The sequence below is a fragment of the Jaculus jaculus genome, chromosome 1 (genome assembly GCF_020740685.1).
Source record: "Jaculus jaculus isolate mJacJac1 chromosome 1, mJacJac1.mat.Y.cur, whole genome shotgun sequence".
NCBI classification, from domain to species: domain Eukaryota; kingdom Metazoa; phylum Chordata; class Mammalia; order Rodentia; family Dipodidae; genus Jaculus; species Jaculus jaculus.
In genome coordinates, this window is record NC_059102.1 from 265,995,087 (window position 1) to 266,022,312 (window position 27,226).

Sequence of the window (27,226 nt, forward strand, 5' to 3'; positions counted from 1 at the left end):
AAATATGATGTTATGTTATACATGAGACTTGAGCATCCTCAGATCCTTACAGATAGTAAGGATCTTGGAAAAAAGGCCCCTTCTGCTTCCATTTAATGCTGCTGCTAAGCATCATTGCTCTTCTAATATAACTCACCTAGCTGTGAATCAGCATGCTTCTTTATATCTTGAGATCTTTGCTTATACTATTTCTGCACAACCAAAGTCCTTTTGCCTACCTTTTGTACCTGGTGAACCACTGCTTAGATTTGTTGACCCAATTTAGCTCTCTCCTCCCCTGGGAAGTATCCTCAGCCTTTGGTATTATCTTGTTTTGTTTACTGAGATAGTCTCATTATGTAGCCCTGGCTTGCCTTGAATTCAGAATCCTTTTGCTGCTTTGGCTGGGATTAAAGGGGTGAACCACCACACCCAGCTTCTCCTCGGTCTCAACAGACAGAATTAACTCCCTGCCTTGTACCCTGTTATTTTTAGTACATATTCTATTCAACATGTAATCATCTGACATTATTTATATAACAGAGTTTACAATGAGGCTGAAATCTAATAGACCACAACCTGCTTATTCATCCTTACTCACAGAAGCACTTAATACATGTTTACTGGGTAGATGGACAATTTTTCCAATGAACTGCACAGCAAAAACAGCCTTTCATTTTATTCCCTCCCTCTATCCCCACTATGGTTCTAATTTTGAAGAGCTTCCAAACAAGTGATGCGATAATTTCTGAAGGCATGAAGCAGAGGTGGGGGCTTTCAGATAAGCGAGAACAAGGGCATACACACACCAGTATTCTTGGTGTCTCCAAGAGCTATCGGGAGGACCTAAGTATCACCATTCCCAAAACCTCAAGAAAAGTGATGTCATCATGAGTCACTGAAATTGCCTGGAAATGAATCAGCAAGCACAGGCACATGGAGATGGGGGGGGGGGGCGGGGTTGCAAAATGTTCCTTAAGCCTGTGCACATATCTCACTTCTTGTCTGCCCAGCCATGTCTTGGGCTGTGGTACCCTAGTCTTTTACTTGATCAAGTGGGGTTACTTATAATTGTCCCACCTACATTGTTTCTGTCCTTCCCTGCGCTCCCAGGACACCCTCACTCACTTCAGAGTCCTTGCTTCAGAAATGAGCCATCTGAGCTCCATACTCCTCCACAGCCCCTGTGACACACAGCTTCCTCACCTACCCTGGTTCTTTTCAAAGCTTATTCTGTGTTGCTTCCATAGAAAGATTCCTTCCTGATCACCCTATGGGAGAAGAGAGGAAGTGCCTCTGAATAGGGTGTTTTCTTCAGCATTGTGGTGTCTCTGGGCCTTTTTTAAGTTTACAAATTTAAAAATAAGGACATACTGGTCAAGATTCACTCTCCTTTGTTCTCTGCTATCTGCCTAGCACCTCGCTCAGTATCTAGGACATGGTAAGGATATAGCAGGTATCTGAAAGAAGGAGTGGGAGAGAGAAAGGGAACAAAGAAGGGATAGGAAGGAAGAGATGAAAGAATATATTCCTGATTCCCAGGAATAATAATGTAATAGTCCAAGGAATAACGTAAGAGTCCAAGAACTGCTCTGATCCTCTCTTCTCCCTCTTCCTGCACGGCAGTGTCAGATTAGGTAAAGATTTATGGAACCAACTCCTCATATGATATGGTAATTGAGTACTTCTAAGCCAAGAAGAAGAAATGCTACCTTCCCCCGGCTACCACCTCAGTAGTATTATGCAAGGCCCCTCCCTCACAGAGCACTTTTCCCCCTCTTCTCCCCAGAACTCCTTTAAAAATCCCTCTCTTCCCCTAGCCAGAGTTCTGAAGCTTCTTTATCTATGGCTTTGGATACCATCAGTTTCTCCTGACATGAAGTAAAGTCTTGGGATCCAGAAATAGTTTGTCTCCAGTTTCTCTCCATCCCAAGCCCAGAACCTGACCCAGGAATCATGTTCCTTCCATCCACCCACATTCATTCATTTTGTTAGCACGGAAGCTCAGATTGTGAGGACTACTAGAAAATATGGGTAGGAGACTAGTACAAGGGACTTGTTTCCCCTGGAGTTGTCAATAGCAAAATGTTGAACTATGTAAATGTAATCATTTGTTGGTAAACATTGATGACCACTATCTCCTATCCCTTCCCTGCCTAGTTAGAAAGAATGATTCAGAATATACAGTATCTGCCTACATGATTTCCTGGCTCCTTGGAGTTCACCACTCATCAGTGGTTTTCATGTCTCTATTAGCTATGTAATAGTGTTTTTTCCATGACTATTAATCTGGGAGTAAGAGAAAAATTTTTACCCTAATGTCACACATACATTTTGAGTGCCATTAAAGAACTCTATAAAACAATATTTCCAGGTTGGAGAGATGGCTTAGCAGTTAAGGCATTTGCCTGTAAAGCCTAAGGACCCAGGTTTCATTCCCCAGAACCCACATAAATTAAATGTACCTAGTGGCACATATGTTTGGAGGTCGTTTGCAGTGGCTAGAGGTCCTGTCATGCCCAGTCTCTCTCTCTCTCTCATAAATAAATAAATATAAGATATTTAGAAAAGAAGCTGGGGATGGTGAAGCACACCTTTAATCCCAGCACTCGGGAGGCAGAGGTAGAAGGATCGCCATGAGTTCAAGGCCACTCTGGGACTACAGAGTTAATTCCAGGTCAGCCTGGGCTAAGGCGATACCCTACCTTGAAAATCAAAACAACAAATTCTCATTTATATGTATTTTTCAAACTTGATCTTTATAGACTTTATAGACTTTGAGTTTCAACTCACCATAAGGATGTTATACATAGGTTTTGGTGCATAAAACTTTCAAAATATTTTGTTTTTAATTGCTGTCCCATTGTCCCTACTGTTTAAAAATTTGTTTCAACTTTTGATTCCCATCCCATTTTATCCCTCAGCAGAAGCTCCTTTCCCCCAACTTAATCCCAACCTTAAGAGCCTGACTCAAGTCAGTGCCAGTGGTGGTCTCTTTCTCTAGCAGGATTATATTTGTTTGAGTGTTAAAATTCACAAAAGCATTTTTCTCCCATGCAGAATTTGCATTGATTTACTGTATCATTTTTTTTAAGTAAGGTCTACTTTTATTGTTAAAATTGTTTCCTAAAATGGTTATTTTAATTATAGCACCATGTTCCAAATAGCCTGTTTATTTTTTTAGGTGTTGATAATATTAAATCCTTAATTTATCCTGAAAAAAAAATGAAACAAAATAAAAATAAAAAAACAAAACAAAATATTCAGAAAAATCTTTCCAGGGAAACTCTTAGGCTTAAATAAGTTTAACCAAGATATTTTATTTTGTTTTGGTCTTTTGTTGTTGTTGTTGCTGTTGTTGTTGTTGTTTGGATGTAGGACCACTTTACAGCCCAGGCTGATCCAGAACTCACTCTGAAGAACATGGTGGCCTCAAACTCACAGTAATCCTCTACCTCAGCCTCCAGAGTGCTAGGATTAAAGGCATGCCTCTGGCCAAGCCATTTTAGAGCACATTTGATAACATTTACTGAGTTGGTTTCTCTCAGCTCCTTATGTATGTAGAGTCAGAAATGCATTCATTCAGAGCAGCCTAGACCTCAAATTGACTTTACCATATACTATGCCCAGTGACACTCACCTACATTTTATGACATCACCCTCACTAAATCTTCACTGCTCCATTCCAACTACTCATTCTAATTTTCCATCTGATCTTACTCCATTCAGTCTTAGTGTTGGAATTTCTCAGGGTTTTCTCAAATATCCCACCCTCTTCTTGACAAGACTAATCCCAAAAACTAACAACAAACACTTGGTGTGAGCCAGATACTCTTTCAAACAACTTTCTCAAGTTCTCTCATTTACCTTGGCAAGGAAAATGATGGCCTAAGTCCTGCTATCTTCCATATTCCATGGAGGGAAACATAGACACAGAAACTGTCAATACTCTGGTCTGGGTGGGGGCAGAGCCAGGATCAAATCAAGTATCACAACTATATCTCACAACATCTCTCTGTGCTGGTGGTTCTCAGTGAAGACTGTAGTTGGAAACATCTACAAATGTTTTGTTATCACAATTGAAAGTACTCCTGCCATCTAGTATATAGAGATCAGAGATTGACCTACAGGACATAGAACAGTCCCCACAACAAATAATTAGCCATCCCAGTACACTAACACCTTTCTCTGAGCAGATCTTCATGTCTGATCGTTGGCAGAGCCCTTGACCCAACCAATGACAGAATTCTTATCTAGCTTACTATTGGATGTCTCTACAGAAAACAGAGCATGCATTCAAGCCAGAATGGCTCATTTATTGTAGGGACTATGAGGCAAAGTCATGGAGAGCAGACAAATAGTTCAGGATCCTGAAGCTGGCAACAGCCGAGCCCAAAGCCAGAAGGGAGTGGGAATGGTTTCCAGAGCCCAAAAGGAAAAGAAGCTTGCGGAATTCTGTCGCAAAGACTAAGAAATGCAGCTGAAGGGTAACGACAGCCTACGGTGCCTTTGCAACAATGAAGATGGGGAATTGATGACCTGATACTTAGGGGTGATGGTGACAGTGAAAGAGTGTGGGGGGGGTCTATGAGTGCTGCTACTTTCTATTTCTTTATTTTGGGTGCTGATGGCATATAGACACTCACTGTGAAAAGTCATTTAATAGTGTATCTGTGCCATACATTTGTCTATCTTTGTATCATCTAGTTATCTACCTACCTATCTGTCCATCTTTTTTAAATTATTTTTGTTTATTTTTATTTATTTGAGAGTGACAGAGAGAGAAAGAGGGAGAGACAGAGAGAATGGGCATGCCAGGACCCCCAGCCACTGCAAACAAACTCCAGACATGTGTGCCCCCTTGTGCATCTGGTTAATGTGGGTCCTGGGGAATCGAGCTTCAAACCGGGTCCTTAGGCTTCACAGGCAAGCACTTAACCACTAAGCCATCTCTTCATCTCTACCTGTCCATTTTTTGATACAGTGTCTCATATAAACTATAGTGACCCAAATTTACTATGTAGCTGAAGATGACCATGAACTCTAATCTTCCTGCTTCCACCTCCCAAATACTGAGATTATAGGCATGTGCAAACACATCTGCTATATATGGTGCTAGGGAGTGAACCAGGGGCATCAGCCATGCTAAGCAAACACTCTACCAACTGAGCTACATTCTCCAACTCTTTAAAAAATAATAAATTATCAGCTTTGGGCTGGAGTGCAGCTCCAAAGTGATTACTAAGAATGCATGCTTTCCTGGGCTTCATTCCCAGTAATAAAATGAATAACTTGTACTTTTCTCCCTTTTCCTCTTCTGTCTGAGTTTCTATCAAAACATTTTAGAATTACTTTCTATTAACAATTTTATACATGTATTATAATGTATTTTGATCATATTCACTTTCTATTAGCTTCTCTGTCCCTCTTCCCCTATCACTGAACTTTCTTTCCAACTAGCCCATTTCTACTAGAAGTAGAACTGGCTTTGCTTGTGACCAGCTGACTTTAGTTAGATGTCTGTATGAGCATGGGTAGGGGCTATTTACCAGAGCATGGGCAACTTGCTAGTGGCTATGTCACTGAAAAATATTCTTCCCCCACCCCAAGCAACCATTAACTTCCAAAGCTCCTCAGGTAGGGATGGGGGGGGTAGAGGCTTGTGAGTTCTTCCATTATCCATGAAGGAATGTTGATAGTCCCAATCTTGGGCAAGTCTTGTGCAGGCACTGTGAGTTCATGGCACGTATGGAAGACAAAATTCCATAGTATTCCTCCCTATGCCCTGGCTCATATGCTTTTCTACCCCCTCTTCTGGGATGGTACCTGAGCTTTGGAGAAGCTGATAGAGATGTACCATTTAGCACTCACCTACCATAACATTGTTATTGGATGAACCCAGTAGCAGTAGCCTGAGGGATGGAGTCCTCTAATGAATGCCATGTTCATTGCATTGTCCTGTGTAGGTAGGGAGCTGCATGGAAAAAGCTAGAGTGGTCTGTTATAGACCCACTGGACCCATGTACAAAGCAGGTGAGACAAAGGTCCTACCTGCCTTCAGGCTATTTGCAAGAAATGATTCTGTCTCCCATCAAGAAGGGCAAGATTCAAGGCCATCAAAACATTTCCCAAAGGTGTCTCATTTGTTTAGGACATCCTCTAGGTAGCTTCTATTTTCCAGGTCAAGCAACTTATACAGAGCCTCAGGAAACTCCTGTAAGGAAGGAACAGATGCCTGAATTCCAAAGCTGGAACTGAGCAATGCATTCAAATCAGCTCCATGACCCCCACAGGCTGGGAGGAAATCCCCCAGGCTACTCTCCTTCCTCTCTTCTCTATCCTTTGGACTAACTTTAAACCATCCTAGAAGTAAGATACATGCTTGCTATGTACCAGGCACAGTACTAAGCACCATGCAGATATGACCTCACTCGATAAGTCATAACTACATCACGTTTTAGATGAACAGTCTGAGTCAGGGCAGTTAAGCCATGTCCTAAAGACATGCAGTGAATTCTAAGCAAGGCTTGGCCTGTACTTAACTGCAGGTCCAGAAAGCTAAGTTGTTTTTTTTTTAATATTTTATTTACTTTTATTTATTTATTTGACAGAGAAAGAGGGAGAGGGAGAGAGAGAGAGAATGGGCATGCTAGGGCTCCAGCCACTGCAAACAAACCCCAAATGCATGTGCCCCCTTGTGCATCTGGCTAACGTGGGTCCTGGGGAATTGAACTTGGGTCCTTTAGCTTTGCAGGCAAATGCCTTAACCACTAAACCATCCTTCCAGCCAGAAAGCTAAGTTTTTAATGATAAACTAAAGCATTTATATCCTGACCAATCAGGTACCAGCTCGCCTTTCCCAAGCAGTAGAATTGATTTTGAGAAATTCTAACCTCTCTGGATAAAATGACACCTGCCAGGCTATCAGATATAAAGAACTCATCCGTGGATTACATGGCTGACTTACTCCTGAGATACCCATCCATTTATGCAACCATTGTTCCCTTCAGGAGAGGGACGAATTAACCAGAGCTGGCAGCATGGACTTGAGAGTCTGGCTGACCTCACAGTTCTGCTATCAGCTCAGTGACCTTGGTGATCTAGCCTTGTTTATTATTATTATTATTATTTACTTCCAAGCAGAAAGAGATAGAGAGAAGAGAGACAGACAGAGGGAATAAGAACGGGTGTGCCAGGACCTGCAGCCACTGCAAATGAATTTCAGATACATGTGCACTTTGTACATCTGGCTTTCCATAGGTACTGGGGGGTTGAACTCAGGTTATTAACTTTAGCAGACAAATGCCTTAACTGCTGATCCACCTCCCCAGCCCATTATATTGATTTTTAGCCTTTTAAACCATCACAAGATCTGATGTGTTCTTAGAAAGGACATATCAGCCTCAGTTTTATTAAGTGTAACATGAGAATAATAATTGCATCTACCTATCATGGCTCCTGCAAATACAAGTATTTTTCCTCACCTTATCACTGTGCCTAACACATAACAACTGCTTAACAAATTAACAAAAAAAATAGAGTTTGGATATATTCTGAGTGCTTACCAAATACCAGTCCCTGTGCTGAGAATTGGGACACTATTGGTTGAAAAAATATACATTGTCTTGATTCCAAAGACTTTTTAGTAAAAGCCTTTTCTCATTATGAGCAAAACACCTTCATTAATCATTATAACAAGGTTTAATTCTTGCTCCCAGTACTAGGCATCCCATTGTCCCATAGTATTCCTCTCCTGAGAACAGCAGTTCTGGTCTTCTTGTTCTCTGAATTTTTACATGAATTCATCTTGCCCATTAGAACATTTACAAAAAAAAAAAAAATTCTTAACAATCTTCATTTCTTTTTGTTTATTCCTCTGTGACTTATAGCTCCACCAGAGCCATCATGTAAGAATATACTGTGTTCTGAGTTTCCTCAAAGTGAGTTATGTTGGCTCCATTAATTCAATGGATCACATCAAAGCCCTAAATTGGAATACCCTTCCCCATTGTCATGGATTTTCTCAGGCTAAAAAAAAAATCTTGTAACTTTTTTTGCCATAATAAAACCATGTAGTCTACAAGAACTTCGTTTGGTACATCTAAAAGAACTTTATTAGAATAAGTCCATATAGTATACTCCAGGGGAAAAGTGATTTGTGGCCCAATCCCTTCACAAATGCAGTATATTCTAAGACCCATCATCTGTACAGGACTATATGTGGTGGAATCTGGAGGCAAGCTCCACTGAGGACCCTGGTGTCTGTCATTGCTTCCAAAAAGCAGTGTGATTGCTAAACACTTGCATGTCATCTAAGAGATGCTTCAGCCTTTGACACTTGATTGAAGAATGTCAAACAGTGCTCACATTTCCCTGAAGACAACTTAAATATAAGGATGTTGCTTTGCCTTCAATGCAAAGTAAAAATGGTTATAGAGAATGAAATTAATAGAACAGCACCTTAAGGTAGGAGTAGAAAAAAAATTAAAACCAGATAACCCTGGCAAGCACTTTAACAAGAGCTATGTCTCCAGAATATTTCTTATACAGCTATTATCTTTATGGTCACAGCTGTTAGGAATGTGTAACTGCTCTCTCTCTTTGATGAGATCTAAAAATCTACTTTGCAACAACTCCACCCTTCCATATTGGCCCCTGATGTCAAGACAGAACGTTTATATTCACATTACCCTGTTGTCCTCTTATAGTGGAGAACTATTGAATTTTTCAACTAATGGTAGCAAAAGAAAACATGCACAGGAACCAATAAATGATATAAGCCACTAGCTCCAATAAAAATGGCACAGAGAATGAGTGCTCATGGAACTGAAGACTTAAGTATGTTATATACAAACAGAGCACGTCCTTATTGGAACAGTGCCACAAGCTGGTCTCACTGGTTGCCACCCCCCACCTGGAAAGTAGGCTTTGACGTGACACCTCCCTGATGAGATGATTCAAAGGGGTCCTTCTGTATCTAGAAGCTGTCTGTTAAAGTGCTGAGAAGGAGTGACAGTTAAATGCTCAGCCTTAAATGAAAACATCTTTGTCACACTGACCAAGGCTCAGGGAATATTGCAGAAGAGGAGGCACAAAGAATGTAAGTCAGAGGACAGGGAAGAGTGTTTTGGAAAGTTGTACTCTGGATATGTGGTGACCATTGCATTCATGACCTCATAGCAACTGCCATTGCCTGTACAATATAGGGTCACCAGCATGTCATTATAGATGATGAAGGCCAACATAAAATGAAGAAAGACCTTAAATTAGAAGAGGGATTGGTTGAAGGGAAAAAGGGATTCAGTGGAAGGGGTATGAGGAAGTTGAGCCAGAGAGAGGAACAGGAGGGAACTATGATTAAAATATATCTTGTACATATTTAAAGATTGTCAATAAAAAGGTGTCTTCTCCATCTTTGAGGGCCATTTACACAAAAGGGATGAATTATTACTTTGGCTGAGTCTGTATCTACCTGTGAAATCCAAAGGGCTTGTCAATATGTCATCATGGATGACAAAGGCCTCCTGCTAAGAGCCTGTCTGTGCATTTACAGTCTGCCGTCAGCTCTCACAGGCAATTGGCACAGTGGCAATTTTCATTCCAGAGACAACATCAAGTTGCCAAGTGGCGGGCCAAGCATGTAGCTCAGTGGTAGAGCACTTACCTAGCATGCATAAGACCCTGGGTTCTATTACAGGAAGAAAAAAAAGAATAAAAAATAAAGAAGGAAGGGAAGGAGGAAGGGAAGTATGGAAAAATTAAGGGTTCAATCTAGTTACACTTTCTACCTCTGTGTTTAGCAAAAGACTTTGTCTCTCTGGATCTCAGATTCTCTATTGGCTAGACATAATCTCTGCAGAGTAGGTTGATGTCAAAATAAAGCAATATATTAGGTCTGAAGGTCGCAAAAGTATTTGAAAATGACAACTTCCAAAGGCCATAACATTTTGTTGTCCCACTCCTCAAACTGCAACTGCTATTCTACAGGTTGCCTTTTACAATTTTAATTTAATTTATTTATTTTTAATGGGACAAAGGCTTACTCTGTAGCCTAGGCTGGCCTCCAACTTGTAGCAATGCTCCAGCCTCTGCCTCTTAAGTGCTCATATTACAAGTGGGTGGTACCATCCAAAGCTAATATTTTAGTTGCTCAATTAAAACTATATATACTTATAACATGCAACCAAGCTTTAATAGAGAGATATACTTTGGAATGGCTAAATCAAGGTATTTGGTATGCATGATCTCACATACCTTTTGCAGTGAGAACACTAAAAATCTGTTCTCAGCAACTGTCACATCTACAACATGTTGATATTAACTAATCGTTTTCAACAAAAGTAGTGAATAACTACACAGACCGCCAGCAGCATGGAAGCCCCTCCTGCTCTTCCGCAAGTGCCACCCACTCAAAAAATAGTGAGTAGCATGGCATGGTGGTGCATGCCTTTAATCCCAGCACTAGGGAGGCAGAGGTAGGAGGATAACAAGTTCGAGGCCACTCTGAGACTACATAGTGAATAGAGTGAGACAGTACCTTGAAAAACCAAAAATAAATAAATAAATAGTGAGTAAATGTGATGTTTGTTGGATTTCGGGTATTAACAATTGGTTGAAGTCACATAGTACTAAGTTCAGTACAAAGGCTCCTGGTTGTATTTTTAAGGGGCATCACTTAACGCACTGGAACTGCATCCCACAAGGGGGCACAGGGCTAGTGGAGCATGGCTGGTGCTCTCCTTTCAGTCCTCAAAATTGGAAGCAGAAAAATAAAAACCAAAGAGTACTCTACTTTAAAAAAGTAAACAGCAGCAACTAAGGTTTCTAAACACTGAAGGTATTCTCACCTCATTTCCTCTCCCTCACTCTTCTTTATAAGAATAGGTCACACACCATGCCAACTGAGGGCTTTGGAGAAAAGGCCTCTGTAATATTAAGTAGCAAAGCATGACTTGGAGCAAATGAAACATTGCCACGCTATCCTGTAATCATGGGTAAAAATCCACCATGATCTTCAGCAGGGACAGAAATAAGTTGCAGGTAGGGGTGGTAGGGCTTTGGGGTGACTCAGTGAAAAGTTTTAAAGAGAATCCCAACTTGTTTCCATATGTGCATATCAGTACTCTTCACCCACACCTATATTATAACAAACCCACTTTTACAAATTAGTACATATGTACATTTATCAGAGTTTCAAGCATGTGCACACATGTGCACATACACAAACACACATGATTAAGAACTATGAAGGGGCTGGGACAGATGGCCCAACTGTTAAAAGCTCTTGAATGCAAAGCCTGATGACCTGGATTCAGTTGCCTAGTACCCAGTTAAGCCAGATGCACAAAGTGGTGCATGTGTCTGGAGCTCATCTATAGTAGCATGAGGTGGGATGCCCATTCTCTCTCTCCTTCTTTCTTTCTCCCTTTTTCTCTTTCCATCTTTCTTTCTTTCCTTCTTTCTCTCTTTCTTTCTCCCTCTCTCCTTGCAAATAAATAATAAATAAAATATTTTGAAACGTCAAACTACAAAGATACAGAAAGTATTGACTAGCAAACCAAGTATCTATCAGTTCTTTCTGGGGAAAAATACATTGACTATTGTTTAAGTCAAAAGGTGAGGCCAGCAGCACGGTGGCCAGCACATGCCTGTAGCCCTAGCATTAGGGAAGTGGAGACGGGATGATCAGAAGTTCGTCATCCTCTGTTACATAGTGAGTTTGAGGCCAGCCTTGGCTGCATGGGACCCTGTCTCAAAAAAATAAGTAGACATCATGTTAGGTTATTAAAGTGAAGATTGTCCAGAAAACCTATGATGTCTAGTTATCTTAAAAATGAGCAGCCAATGAGCTGGACATGATGGCATATGCCTTTAATCCCAGCACTCAGGAGGCACAAGTGAATTCCAGGTTAGCTTGGGCTAGAGTGAGACCTTACCTCAAGAAACAAAATTAAATAAATAAATAAAGCAATCAGAATGTGGGAGCCAAGAAAATATGGTCATGTTAAACAAGTTAGAACAGGAAAAGACATCAGTGGCACAATCAGGACAGGAAACTGAGATTTTATCATGCCTGGTAGTGCTATTCACATAACTCTGTCCCTTTGCATTCATTCCAGAACAGTCACTGTCTCTCATGACATCTCCTCTCGCTATAGCCTCCTACTTCTGGCTCTTTCTTTTCTTGGACACAATGGTGTTTGTTTCTTTTTTCCTTTGCTTTGTTTTTTAGCAACTGTCATTTCAGTCTTTTCTCATGTGTGGCCTTAAATCAAAACTTGCAACCCCAAATGTTGCTCTCTATCACAATAGAGAAAGAATTAGAAGGGCAATGTAAACTTCACACCTTGAGATCCTGTTTGTCAATCAATTCAGCTCCCAAAACATTGCTATTAAAACCATGGAGCTCCAAGGAATAGCAAGGCTTGGCCTTGAAGTAAACACTGTCAAAGCCCCTTACCCCCACCACCACTTAAAGAATGATTGTGTTCCTTGAATATATCCCAGAGAGATCTGGTGGGATCAGTTCCAAAATTTGTACCTTAAAGTCAGCACAGAAGGTGACAATGCCCCCGATGGCCACGAGTTGTTACTGCAGCTATTTTAACCTAATAGAAGTAGAAAAAGGATAAAATCTACAAACTGTGAACTCACTTATTCCATCATGGGGGTATCCTTTTTACCGTCATAAAGAATCTAAAAGGGTCGCTTTTTAGTACTTTAATAGAATATTACAGAATATGAAAAGGCGCACTATTCTAGCTGTCCAACTATTGGCTTTGCATTCTAGTCCAGCCATTTACATCAGATAACTTCATTTCCCTGAGGGTTAGTTTCCTATAGAATAAAACAGAATATTTCCTGGCCTGGTCCATTCAAGCTGGGTAATTTATGAACAATATAAATTCATAGGACACAGTACTGGATACTGGGAAATTTGAGATGTCAGCAGATTGGGTGTCTAACATGAGTTTATTCCTCATAGGACATACCTTCTCCATGTTCTCGAATGATAGAAGGGTGACAAGGCCCCCTTGGCCTCTTTTGTAAGAGTCTAATAGACCCATCCATGTTGCTTTTACTCTCTTCCTCACCTGTTAATGTGTTTGCACTGGGATTCATTTTTTAACACAGGGATTGGGAGGAACACAAACATTAAGACCACAACATCATCTGTACCCCCCCCATGGGGTAGCATTCATGTGAATGCACATCAGAAGGGACTGCATTGTTGTGGGTAAGAAGATGGACTCTGGAATGAAGCAAGCCCAACTACAGGTCTGTGTCTAGCACAGCTGAGGGAAGTTACCTCTGGTAAGAAACTGGCCCTGTCTATGCTCCACTGCTTCTCCCATGAGGAGGCTGAGAAGATTAAATATTCTAGCGTATACGGTAGCCCATAGGAAATGGTGGACAATCAATATATGCCATCACTATGTGTATATGTTACACAGAGAAAAGTTTTGCAGATGTAAGAGTTGATCTTCTGTAGCTAGGATCCACATATGAAGGAGAACATATGGCCAGGCACCACATGTTCTCCTTCATACGTGGGTCTTAGCTACAGATGATTGAGCTTCTGTGTGAGAAGGAAAAACTCAGTAGCAGAGACCAGCAAGTTAAAAAGGAGATATAAAGGGAAGAGAAAGGAAGGGAGGAGGGTACTTAATAGGTTGGTATTGTATATATGTAAGTAGAAGAATAGATTAATGGGGGTGAAAAGGCCCAAAGTGAGGTCAGAGGAAGAGATTGAGTAAAGGAAAGGTGGAGGGAAGGCTAATCAAAATCTAAGAGGATGCAAATAAATCATACGGAATCCTCCAGTTTGGGACAATGTAACACTCAGGAGCCATAGATCATTGTTAGAAAATTTTCAGTGCCAGGGATGGGATACCTCCAGTGAGTTGTTGGACAGGGAGGTCCTTGATGCCCCCAAAACATTATAGGTCATTGCCGAGGCCCTTGGTTTCCCACCAGGAATCTATGGTAAGACCCTATTGCTGAAGATTCCACATACTTGGGCTGCAAGGCCACTGAGAAATCCTGCTGGAACTGAGCTGATAACCTCCTCCATGTAGACCAGCTGACAGAAAGCTGGAAGAAGCCATTCCACATGTAGTTCAATGGGAGAAAGAGATACCACCAGTGAAGATACTCAACAGTAGATACTGCAAGCCTATAATTGGCCAGATAGGCCAAATGAGCCAAAGGGTGCAATAGTGGCATATATGTCATGGTGGAAACAAACTGCCCTCCAATTGGACTGGAGGCCTGCTCCATAGGGGGGAATACATCCCTGATACTGAAAACTTAAAACAGGAGTAGTCATGAGCCCTGGGGGTGTAACATCTGCTGATGTCTAGATAAGTGTATAAACTACGCTTATCAAACTGCCCAGTAAGCACTTCTCTTAATATTTATACCCTTATATTAATGCTACTCTCACTTTGGGTAGAGAATCTTCTCTTTTCAGATGGCAGTGAACTTGGGATGACTCAGAAGGTATCATAGTGCTGGAAAGAAGTGACTGGAGTACCGAGTAACATCTCAATCATACCTTCCAAGACCTAATGTGGGAGAGGTGGCAGAAAGAATGTAAGAGCCAAAGGAAGGGTAGGACTCCTTACAACATGCTCCTCCAAACACAAAATGGCCTGCATATCCATGACTTCACCATGCCTGACACTACCTACACAAGACCATCATAAGAGGAGGAAAAGATCATGACATCAAAATAAAAGAGAGACTGATTAAGATGGGGATGGGATATGATGGAGAATGGAATTTTAAAGGGGAAAGTGGGGGAAGGGTATTACCATGGGATATTTTTTTATAATCATGGAAAATCTTAATAAAAATTAAGAAAAATAAAAAAAGACTTGATCTTTATTCCGAGGTAGATGCACTAGATGAGACTTAAAGTTGTTGCCAATGGACCAGTAAGCAACCTCCAAGACCTGTGCCTTACTTGCACTAAAAAACAAAAACATGCAGAAGCACCTTGATCTTTCTTTCAGCATAATTCAGGCATCTCTGCAGTGTTCACATAGGAAAGCCCTGTTCTCAGGTTTAAGCATCTGTGCTCATTTCATGCTTGCAAATGTTAATTGCTTGTATATCTGTTGTTATTTTTAGAGTCTTAATAATCTATTCTAATAGACATGTGAGGCAAAGACAGATAGACATGTTAAAGACGGAATTACCTCAATTTCCTGTATGATTATGTAACACTCATTTCACATGAATTAAAGATACCACACAGTTTTTTAAAACCACCATGCTTCCGTGCCTTGCATGCATTTGACATGTGTAAATCCTTTTGCTTTAAATAATCACCTTCTGAATTATATAAGAATAATATCCCTGTGTTACACATGGTAACTCTGAGGTCCAAGAAGATAAATAGATGTGCCCAGGGCTGCTCAACTGGAAGAAAGAGAAGCAGGGACTCAGGAGGGGGAGATTCCAAAGCCATTGCTCTTTTTTTGCATGAGTGCCCCTCACCTGATTGTTTGTTTTCAGCCAACGTCCAGTTCACTGGGTCTCTGAAAGAGTGTGAGAACCACCAGGGAGATGGCCCGTTGCATAGCAACCCTGTGCTTCAGTGTAGAGAGAGGAGATAGATTCCTTAAGTTTTTAAAGCACCATCACTAAAAATAGCCTCAGCTATGACAGATAAACTCCAGGTCTCATCTGCAGAGAAAAATGCATCTGAACCAAATGCTCTGGCTGTGTGGTCCCTGGGGAAACATAAGATGATAAGATGCTGGCTGTCCGCAGCTTTTCTCAGCAAGTATGCTGCTTCATTCCACTGATAGTTGGGGCCACACCATTCATCTAAGACTAAGGAACTATCCATCTCCCTATTTTCCCCACTCCACTGTTGGAATTCAATCCAGGCTGAAGCCAATGCTCTCTACTTGATTGCAAAGCATGGCCTTCAGCTTCACTGTATTAATCTATCAGAAATTAATTACTTTGGCTGAATTCACCTGAGGTGCAAATGCTTATAATGCCTGTATTTGTCACTCTTGGAGAGCCCATGCCAATTACAATGGCACCAGCTATAAATCTCAAGCCTTGTGAAGAATATTAGATATTTAATGAGCTCCTGAAGACCCTCTTCACATAGCACCATAAGGGTCTCCAGGTCTCCTTTGGTGAGTGATAATAAAGGAAAAGCTCATCCCTGAGTGCTCTTTCCCCCTTTGGGAAGCTGCAAGTGTCCATCAGAGTAATTACCAAGCGTGACGATTAGCCAGGCTTGGTCAGGCACAAAAAGTTGCAAAAAAGAAATGCAAGTGCAGACGTTCGACCAGAAAGAACTTCCATGCTAGTAAATATTCCTGCACTCAAGATATTCCAGACTTATTTATTAATGCATAGTAATGACATCCCGATATGTCCACTTCAAAATCCCCTGGATTTGTACATTTAATTACATGGCAAAAGAGAATAAAGTTTGCTTGTGTAATTAAGAGCATTAATCCACTGGTTTTAAGCAGGGCAGATTACCCTGCATTATCCAGGTGAGCCCAGTGTAATCACAGGGGTCCTTAAAAATGGAAGAGGGTTATGGGAGAGTCAGAGGTTTCTGTGAACATGAAAGAAAGGCATACAGAGATAGTAATTCATCTGGCTTTGAAGATGGCAAATTGGGACCCTAGGCCAAGACACCAAGGAAGTCTCTTATTATTATTGTTTTAGTTGGCATACAGAGATTTAGGTATCATTCATTCTGAAATTTTCAGATGAGATCATGCATGTAAATGGTGGAACAATCATAGACCATTCTATGGTTTCTGTACCCCTTCCTACCCCAAACCCTTTCGCCCTGCACTTTCCCCCTTCCAGTATCTTTCCCCTTCTATTTACATGTCACATGTGACCTTTTGCCTCACCCCTCTTCCATCTCATCGCTCTCTCTCTCTCTCTCTCTCTCTCTCTCTCTCTCTCTCTCTCTCGATCTCTGTCTTTTTTTTTTTTAACGTAGTGTCTCACTCTAGCCCAGACAAACCTGGATTTCACTCTATAGCTCCAGACTAGCCTTAAATTTATGGTGATCCTCCTACCTCTGCCTCTGAAATGCTGGGATTAAAGGCATGCACCATCATATCTGGCTCATCTCTTTATATTCAGTTTTAGTTATAGTTCTACCCTTATAGACTTTATCCACATTTGCCCCAGATAGATAAATGATATAAAGATAGATAGATAGATAGATAGATAGATAGATAGATAGATAGATAGATAGTAGATAGTAGATAGATAGATAGATAATAGATAAGTAGGTAGATAGTATAGGGGAATGGAGAGATGGCTCAGTCATTATGGCACTTGCCTACAAAGTCTAAGGACCCAGGTTTGATTCCCCAGTACCCATGTAAAGCCAGCCAGAAGTGCAAGGTGGCATATGTGTCTGGAGTTCATTTGCAGTGGCAGGAGGCCCTAGCATACTCATATTCTCTCTCTCTCTCTCTCAAATAAATAATAAAATATTAATAAAGATATGTGATGCATATATAGATATAGGCAGAGATAGATACAGATATAATTACAAGCTGAGACCTGTACATCAGAGAGAACATAAAGCAGCCTCAGAAAAAAGAACTGGGAAGTTGGCTCTTTCCTGGAACACTAAGAGCTTCTAGCACCTGCCAATTCCTTGATTCTAGCCCAGTGAGTGTCCCACCCCTTTGGACTTCTGACTTCCAGAACTGTGATAATCAAACTGTGTTGTTTCAAGCTAGGATTATGGGTAGTGGGTAAAGCACTTTCTTTGTAAGTATAAGGAGCTGAGTTTGGGTCACTAGCACACATGTAAAAGCCACAATTATGTGTGCCTGAAAACTGGAGAGGTAGAGATTAGAGGATCCCTGAGACTGGCTAGTTAGCTAACTTAGCGGAATTGGTGAGTCTTACATTCAGTGTGACCCTGTCTCCAAAAACAAGGTAGGGGCTAAGAATGTGGATCAGCAGTTAAAGATACTTGTTTGCAAAGCCTGTGGGCCCAGGGTCCAATTTCCCCAGTACCCACATAAAGTCAGATCCACAAATTGCTGCATTCATTTTCAGAGTTGGAGGCCCTGGCACACCCATGTTCTATCTCTCTGTCTGTTTCCCTCTCTCTCTACTCACAAATACATAAAAATATTTTTTAAAATAAGGTAGAAGAATAATTGAAGAAGAAACTCAACATTGACCTTTGGCCTTTACATGCAATACATGCATGTGCACCTACATATACATGCATGTGCCCACACATATACACCCATGTGCACACACACACAGATAAAATAAACTTGCAGGATGAGGAGATTGTTCAGTGGGCAAAGCAATTGCTGCACAAGCATGAAGACCTGAGTACAGACTCCCAGAACCTATGTAAAGCCAGATGTGCTAGTGCATGTCTGTAGACCCAGTGTACCTACAGCCAGACGGGAAGTGGAGACAGGACAATCTCTGGAAGCACTCAGGCCAGCTAGCCTGACACACACACATAGTGAACAAGAGACCCTGGGTCAAACAAAGTGAAGGGCAATACCAAACACATCACACACACACAAACACACACACACACACACACACACACACACACACACACACACATCTACATAAAGATTAAGATAAATTGCATTGTTTTAAGCCATGTTTGTGGTAATTTGTTATAGCAATAAAATCGAACTAACACTACTAAGTGCTCAATGAATAGTTCGTGCTCAGTCCTGGGAACACAGTGGGAGAGATGTCAAACTGCTGGGTCTGGCCAGCTAACACTGCCATGGAGCAGATAAGCAGGGAAATAGCTTATTGGCTGTGACAGGCAGCAAACAGAGATAGACAGATCATCAGAATGCCACCTCCCTGGATGGAGATGATGGAGTCATCTCTGCAAGGAAGAAACTTGAGAGAGACGAAGGAATTGGAGGATGGAATGAGTGCATACAATGGCCCTGAGGTGGAAGAGCTCAGCACATTCCAGGTATCTCCAGAAACCCATATAGATGGAGCATGATAGTCCAGAAGCAGAGAGGCACGGGACCACATTGACAGAAAAGGAAAAGGCTGGAGGTGACTGGCTGTGACACCCTTGAGGCTGGTTTTGGTTACCTGCTGGAGAATTGTCAGACAGGAATAATTCAAACTTAACACAGTCCTTTTCACCACTGTGGGAAGGTACAGCTTGAGAAACAGGAATGCTGAAATATCAGTACAAAGCCTTTGTGGTTCTGCATATGAAGGGCAGATGGCCGCATAGAGTGGGGCAGAGTGGAGCCATAGCTGTGGAGATGGCTCTCAATGCAGTTTGAGTATAGGATTTAATGGATGTACATGTGTCTTTAGCATATGCGGACTTAGTTACCTGTGGGGATATCTCCAGGAGTAGTGTAACTGGACAATGTGGTGCCTCTATTTTTAGTGAAGTTTGTAGATGTATATGAATGCATGTATGTGTGCTCACATGAATATGGGTACATATGTGTGTGTGTGTGTGTGTGTATGCGTGTGTGTATGAGTGTGTATGTATGTATGTATATATATGCAGGTTGTGGAGGTTAGAGTGTTAGGTGTGGAGGCTGCTGAAAGGTGTCGTCTTAGTCTCTTGCTATCATAGTTTTTGAGACAGGATCTGTCTCACTAAACATAAGGCCCATCAATTCAGCTCATCTAGCTAGCCAGCAGGCACTGGAGATTCCCATCTTCACCTCCGTAATACTTTGATTATATGCATGTGCCACTATGCCTGGCATGAACACAGGTGCTGGGATCCAAACTCAGGTTCTCCTAATTGCACAGTAAGCAGTGAATTCACCAGGCCATCTCCCCAGCCTTGGGTCCAGTGTTTGAGGAATCTAGTGACCCTACATCCTTGTCAACATCCGTTGTCATTTGTTTCTCGATGATAATCATTCTGACTGCGATGAGAGGGAATTTCAGTGTAGTTTTGACTTGAATTTTTCTGATGTCCAAGGATGTTCAACACTTTTGACACCACAGTAGAAGGGGGACTACTTGGGAAGAAGAAAGGGGGCTGGAAAGATGGCTTAGCAGTAAGTGCTTACCTGTGAAGCCTAAGGATCCCGGTTCGAGGCTCGATTCCCCAGGACCCACATTAGCCAGATGCACAAAGGGGACGCACACATCTGGAGTCAGTTTGTAGTGGCCAGAAGCCCTGGTGTACCCATTCTCTCTCTCTCTCTCTCTCTCTCTCTCTCTCTCTCTCTCCCTATCTGCCTCTTTTTCTCTCTGTCACTTTCAAATAAATAAATAAAAATAAACAAAAAAAATTTTTTAAAAAAAAGAAGAAAGGGATTAAAGAGTGTGGAGGAAGGACAGGATAAGGTGACAGGTAAACATGATGAAAGTACATGATATATTTGAGTTAAATGTCATTATGAAACCTGTCACTTTGTGCAGTGAATGTATCATTGTAAAAATTTACTTTTTAAAAAACACTTGTTGGGCTGGAGAGATGGCTTAGTGGTTAAGCGCTTGCCTGTGAAGCCTAAGGACCCCGTTCAAGGCTCTATTCCCCAGGACCACGTTAGCCAGATGCACAAGGGGGCGCACGCGTCTGGAGTTCATTTGCAGTGGCTGGAAGCGCTGGAGCGCCCATTCTCTCTCTCTCCCTCTGCCTCTTTCTCTGTCTGTCACTCCCAAATAATAAAGAAAAAAACAATTTTAAACCACTTGTTGAAGGGCTGCCTATTGGTAATAGCAATTCCTTGTGCTTCATCCTTGTTTTCATTACCACTGCCAGGATTATCTTTAAAAATAAGAAAAAAAGAAAGAACAAATGAGAGAGAGAGAGAGAGAAAAGGGCTCAAGAGACAGGTTAGTGGTTAAGGTGCTTGCTTGCAAAGACAAAGGACCCAGGTTCAATTTCCCAGTACCCATGTAAACCAGATACATAAGGTGGCACATGTGTCTGGAGTCTGGAGTCTGGAGTCTGTTTACATCGGCTGAAGGCCCTGGCATGCCCATTCTCTCCCTCTTTCCCCCCCTCTCTCTCTCCCCCACACACCTCTCTACTTCTCTCTTAAATAAAGTAATAAATAAAATAAATTTAAGCTGGGCATGGTGGTGCATGCCTTTAATCCCAGCATTTAGGAGGAAGAGGTAAGAGGATCATCCTGAGACTACATAGTGAATTCCAGGTCAGGCTGGGCTACAGTGAGAAACCTTGAGAAACCAAAAAATAAAAAAAGAGCAAGTAGCAGGTGTACCATCTTTATCTTATATTATTCACAGACATTCACTAAGCAACTGCTTATGGAGTGCTGATAATAAACTGGGCACCGTTTCAGCTTTGGGTATTAGAAGTAAGCTTCATATAAGCCCCCCCCTCCTACAGTGCTTCTATGCTAGGGGTTCACTGCTGCTGTGGCCAAATACCTGATAAGAATCCGCTGGAGGAGCGCCACATGTTCTCCCTCATATGTGGATCCTAGCTGCAGATGATTGGGCTTCTGCATGAGAAGGAAAATACTTAGTAGCAGAGGCCAGTAAGTTAAAAAGGAGACATAAAGGGAAGAGAAAGGAAGGGAGGAGGGTACTTAATAGGTTGATATTGTATATATGTAAGTACAATGATTGAGATGGGGAGGTAATATGATGGAGAATGGAATGTCAAAGGGGAAAGTGGGGGGGGGGAGGGTATTACCATGGGATTTTTTTTATATAATCATGGAAAAATGTTAATAAAAATTAAATAAAATTTTTAAAAAAAGAATCCGCTGGAGGGAGGGTGGGTCCACTTTGGCCCCTGGCTTGGGAGTTCCGTCTGTCGCACGGGAGAGGCATGGCAGCAGGGAGCAGCTCTCAGCTGGGGCAGCAGGAGCATGAGGCTGCTGACTCCCCTGAGGAGAAAGAAAAGAAAAGGGGTGCGGGTACTCCGATGGCTCCCTCCTTTCCCTTTTTACTCAGTCTGGGGCCCCAGCTCATGGGATGGTGCCACTCAAGTTTAGAGCACTTCTTTCTTCCACAGTTTAACCTTTCTGGAGATACTTCCATAGACACACCCAGAGGTATGTTACCATGGTGATTTAAATTCTATCAAGCTCATAATGAAGATTCACCATCTCAGTCACATAGACAATGAGGAAGTAAATGTAAAAGTGTATAACGAAATCTCGGGTTGGCAGAGGCTCTGCAAGACGCAAACAGGGGTTGCCATTTTAGATAGGGTGTGAACCTTGGCTCATTCAGGGAAGCCACAAGTCCATTGTACAGCCTAGCTAAGTAGAAAGGGTAGTTGTATGGTGTTGCAGTCCGGTTCGCATTGCTGGTAGAAATCACCCAGCCAAGAGCAGCTTCTGGGGAAAAGAGATTTACTTTGGCTTACAGGCTCGAGGGGAAGCTCCACGATAGCAGGGGAAAATGATGGCATGAGCAGAGGGTGGACATCACTCCCTGGCCAACGTAAGGTGGACCACAGCAACAGGAGGGTGTGCCAAACACTGGCAAGGGGAAACTGGCTATAAAGCCCATAATCCTGCCCCCAACAATACACTCCCTCCAGGAGGCATTAATTCCCAAATCTCCATCAGCTGGGAACCTAGCACTCAGAACACCTAAGTTTATGGGGGAAACCTGAATCAAACCACCACATTCCGCCCTTGGCTCCCATAAACTGATAATCATTCATGATGTAAAATGCAATGCATTCATCTCATTTTAAAAGTCCCCATAGTTTTTGTCAATCCCAATGATGTTCATACATCCCCATAGTCCAAGATCTTTTAACTGAGCCATAATACCAAAACAACCTCAAAAAACCCATAATGGCACAGAATAAATATTCACACTGCAATAGATGGCATTGGGCATAGCAAAGAAACAATCAACCAATACAAGATTTAAAACAATCAGGGCAAACATCAAACTTTGTAGCTTCAAGTCCAGCAACTCTAACCAGTGACAAATCTTCAAGTCCGATAATTCTAACCAGCAACAAGTCTCTGGCATTCCAATTCCGCCCCTCCAGCTAGGCTACTCAGAGTCCTGGGAAACTTCATTGAGGCCAGCAGCTCCTTGGCAGCCATCTCATGGTCCCGGCATCTCCACTGGGTCTCCACTGCAAGCCACGGTTCATCTTCATGGCCCCATGGGGTCTCTATGCAGGCAACCAGCAAACCTGCTTCACACTGCCCATGGCCATTTCCAAAACACAAGACCATGTTGCAAACTCAATGACCCTCTTTCCAGCATTTCTTATACTCCACAATACCAGGTAGGGTGCCAATTTGTTAGTCCAGGGGGGAATAAAGCAGACTTTGAAGAACAGGACACTCCTTGAGCACTCAGGCCCCTTCAAAAGAGTCTACATTCTTCTTGTTGCCCCAGCGCAGGTCAGCTAGCCCAGTCTCAAAGGTTGTAATCTCTCAGTTGCAGCTGAATGGGCAACAGTTCACCCAAAGATTTTTCTTTCTGTGCCATATCCCTCTGCATACACCAGTTCATTTATATGCAAAGCAACCCTGCACAACTTCTCAAGACATGGGCACAAGAGCAAGCTTCTCACACAAACTGCTAGCCCAGTCCAGGCAAAGCTCTTTCTCACCCTCATAAGCCAAACCTCACAGTCCATAGTTTTTATTGCATTCAGGTCTTGTAGCTCTGACCATAATAGTCCATCAAGCTGTACTTACAGCACTGCAAGGCATCTCTTAGGCCAAGGTTTCAATTCCTTCCACATTCCTCTTGAAAACCAGCTCCAAAAGGCCAAAGCCACACAGTCAGGTGTCCAGCAGCAATCCCACTCCTTGGTACCACTTTACTGTTGCAGTCCAGTTCACATTGCTGGTAGAAATCACCCAACAAGAGTAGCTTCTGGAAAAAAAAAAAAAAAAGATTTATTTTGGCTTACAGGCTCGAGGGGGTGTGGTAGGGCACGCCTTTCATCCCAAAACTTGGGGAGGAAGAGATAGGAAGATCGATTGAGTGTGAGGCCAATCTGAGACGACATAGTGAGTTCCAGGTAGCCTTGGCTAGCGGGAGACCCTACCTCAAAAAAAAAAAAAGACAAAGAGGTAGAAAGTAAGCAAGCATCAAAAATGCTGAGTCTATGGCAAGCACAAAATGATATTGGACTTTGTGCTTTTTAGTGGCAAGGCACCTGACACTACTCAGTTCAGCTTCGCGCATCCTCAGAGCTCATGATGGTTTGAAAGGAACTAATTGACCTTACACCGAGGGAGGCACTTGTGAAACACAGTTCTTTTGTACTATTACTTACACAGCACAGCTCCATTCTTGCAGCAATGACTGGAATATACTCCTCAAATAAATACGCATCTGCTCTTTGTAGAGCAGCAAAAAGAGTTATGGGATGATTGGCATTTACCGGGCAGCTATAAGAGAGTATGGAATACTATGCAAGATGAAGATAAGACCAGATAAATACCGCCTCTAAATCTTTGCTTTTAAAGAGTTTCCATGCTGGAAAGAGAAAAGATGGAAGTGAGAAAGGAAAATGCTAATGGTTGGTAATGGTGAGAAGGAGGAAAAGGCTATCTGCCAGTTAGAATACTGCCCATCTTGTTTAGAATTTCTCTAAATGGCTTGATATTGTCATAGTTAATTCACGCAGGCAGCCCTAGGAGATAATCAGTGGCTTTAGTCACATTTGGCAGATGAGACAACAGAAATGCTCCCTCAAAGTTGCATGGCCTATACACAGTGGAGTTAGCAGTCAAGCTGCTGGAGCGCATCCTAGCAAATCTATGAGTCATCCCTGCAGCTCATGGGACAAGAGAGCCCTTGAGCTGCAGAGAAAATATAAGTGAGTAAATTCCTTCTTGCTATTTACTTTCCAAACTAAACACATGAAAAGCTAGCAACCATTTACCTTAGAAAACTTACTCCAAGTTGATAGCTTCAAGGGAGGAAGGATCATTTATTGTAGGAGCTGTAATCTTACAGTGGTCAGCACTGTCACCATGGAGAATCACTCGAATGACATTGTAATTGTAGCATCTACTCCCTACCGTGAAAATGCAACTCTCATCAGACAATTTCAAATAATTTTTGAAAAAAACTGATCTGGAGAAAAGTTTATGAGACACAAATTCTCAGCAACCAAAGCAAGATGAAAAACTGTATAGCCTACTTCAATTTATGCATAGGAAAGTACATTTTGACATACATAAGACTTAAAATAGGTTATTTAAAATAACCAAAAAATATATTGTAATTATTTCTGTGTGATAATACTTGGGATTATTTCTATTTTGCCCTTTAGTGATCTTTAAAATGGTGTACAATGTTATTTTATCTAGAAAAGATTATATATATATATATATATATATTCATTGAAAACCAAAATTATACTGCTACAGATTTATAAACTTCCATATGACATACTTTAGAGCCAGGAAGTATCAAGGATGTTTCCTCTTTGTTAACTCTAATCTATAACTTTATTGATAAGATGAAAGACTATTTTCTCAGTTCCAGGTGTGTAAAATAGACTTCTCTCCCTTAGGTGAATGACCTTTACCTGCAAGCAGAGTTTCAAATAGAATGAGGAAAAATGTAAACATCCCTTAAAGTCCTCCTTTCTTTCTCTAGAAATCTAGTGTGAGAGACAAGAAAGGGGTCCTTGAAAGGCAGGAGAAGTAGAAGCTACAGTTTCTCACCATGTAGAGGCAGGTGTGTAATAATGGGAGAGGAGGGATGAGTATTGTAGCTTCTGCCCCAATTTTCAACCACCTGAAAAGTTGGGATCTTATCTCATGTGCTCAAAGGAGGGCAGAAACTCCTGTTGGGATCCAGACCACTGGACACCTACAGCTTGGACAGGTGCCTGTGCTACTAAGTCATCCATTCCAAAAGAGTCCACAGTGGGGATCACCCTTAGCGGGGGCAGTGGCATGTCCTGCTGAGTCTTTCAAGAATGGCTAGTCAAACAAGGAGCAGGAACTCTGGCCACCTGAAAAAGAATAAAACTATACTGTGCACTAGCTACAGTTACAAGCTACATAACAGAACTTTAAATTTACCAACAGCCCCATTTAAAAGTACCAAACCATCAAACCAGGCATGGTGGTACACTTGGGAGGCAGAGGTAGGAGGATCACCATGAGTTCGAGGCCACCCTGAGACTACATAGTGAATTCCAGGTCAGCTTGGGCTACAGAATGAGACCCTACCTCAAAAAAAAAGTACCAAATCAAAAAAAAAAAAATTTCATTTTACCACATATGTATCATTTCAACAAGCAGTTATTAACAAATTCAAGAATTTTTCACACTTTACATTAGTCATGATAGAAGGGAGTTTTGGAACAGAGCTGCTCATCTCAATGACTCTTCAAGGGTACACCCTAAATGACCCACTTCTTCCAACTAGGCCCTACCTCCTAAACTTTCCACAGCTGCCAATACTCCATTGTCACGACATCATCAACAGAGTAGTCCACTGAAGATCAGAGCCCTTGCTTTTCAGTCATTTCTCTCAAGCCTCAACCCTGAGCACTCCTGCCAACACTAGAACAAACAGATGTACCTTTTGGGACCACTGAAGATTCGAACCATAACAGCCTTTACCATTTGCTCCAACATCCCTCCCCAAATCTGAAACAGAAGACGTGGGCCTGAAAAGATGGCTTAGCAGTTATGTGTGCTGCCTGCACAAGCATGGGGACATAAGGAGGCTTAAACCTACAAGAGTTTAAAACTCCAGATGCCACAAAAACCGCTGGATGTGGCCACACACAACTTTAATCCCAAATTTACAGACACCCAGAACTGTCAGAGCCCCGCAAGATCATAAATCAATAAAACAGACTCTGGCTTAAAAACAAGACTGGGAAAAAGAGTGATGGAGTGGACACCCAGTGTTGTAGTCAGGTCCTCAATGCTGGCAGAAAACACCTGACTAAGAGCAGCTTGTGGGGGAAAGAGGGCTTATTTTGGTATACAGACTCAAGGGGAAGCTCCATGATGGCAGAAGAAAACAATGGTATGAGAAGAGGGTAGGCATCATCTCCTGGCCAACATCAGATGAGCAACAACAGGAGTGAGTGTGCCAAATGCTGGCAAGAGAAAGGTGTTTATAATGCCGGTCAGTCCTCCCCCAACAATACACTGCCTGCAGGAGGCTGTACTTCCCAAATTTCCATCAGCTGGGGATCTAGCATGAAGAACAACTAAGTTTATGAGGGACACCTGAATCAAACCACCACATTACACCCCTGGCTCCCGTATACTGATAACCATACATAATGTAAAATGCCATACATTCA

At 41.9% G+C, this 27,226-nt stretch overlaps 1 protein-coding gene across 1 annotated transcript in view; it reads right to left on the reverse strand.

Annotated features, from left to right (window-relative positions):
- LOC101613721 (M-phase inducer phosphatase 3-like) overlaps positions 1 to 27,226 on the reverse strand; it is a 100,860-nt gene that overhangs the window by 67,590 nt on the left and 6,044 nt on the right. Inside the window, 2 exon segments of the mRNA XM_045143228.1 lie at positions 24,218 to 24,332; positions 26,488 to 26,555. Coding sequence (XP_044999163.1) covers positions 24,218 to 24,332; positions 26,488 to 26,555 — 183 coding nt within the window.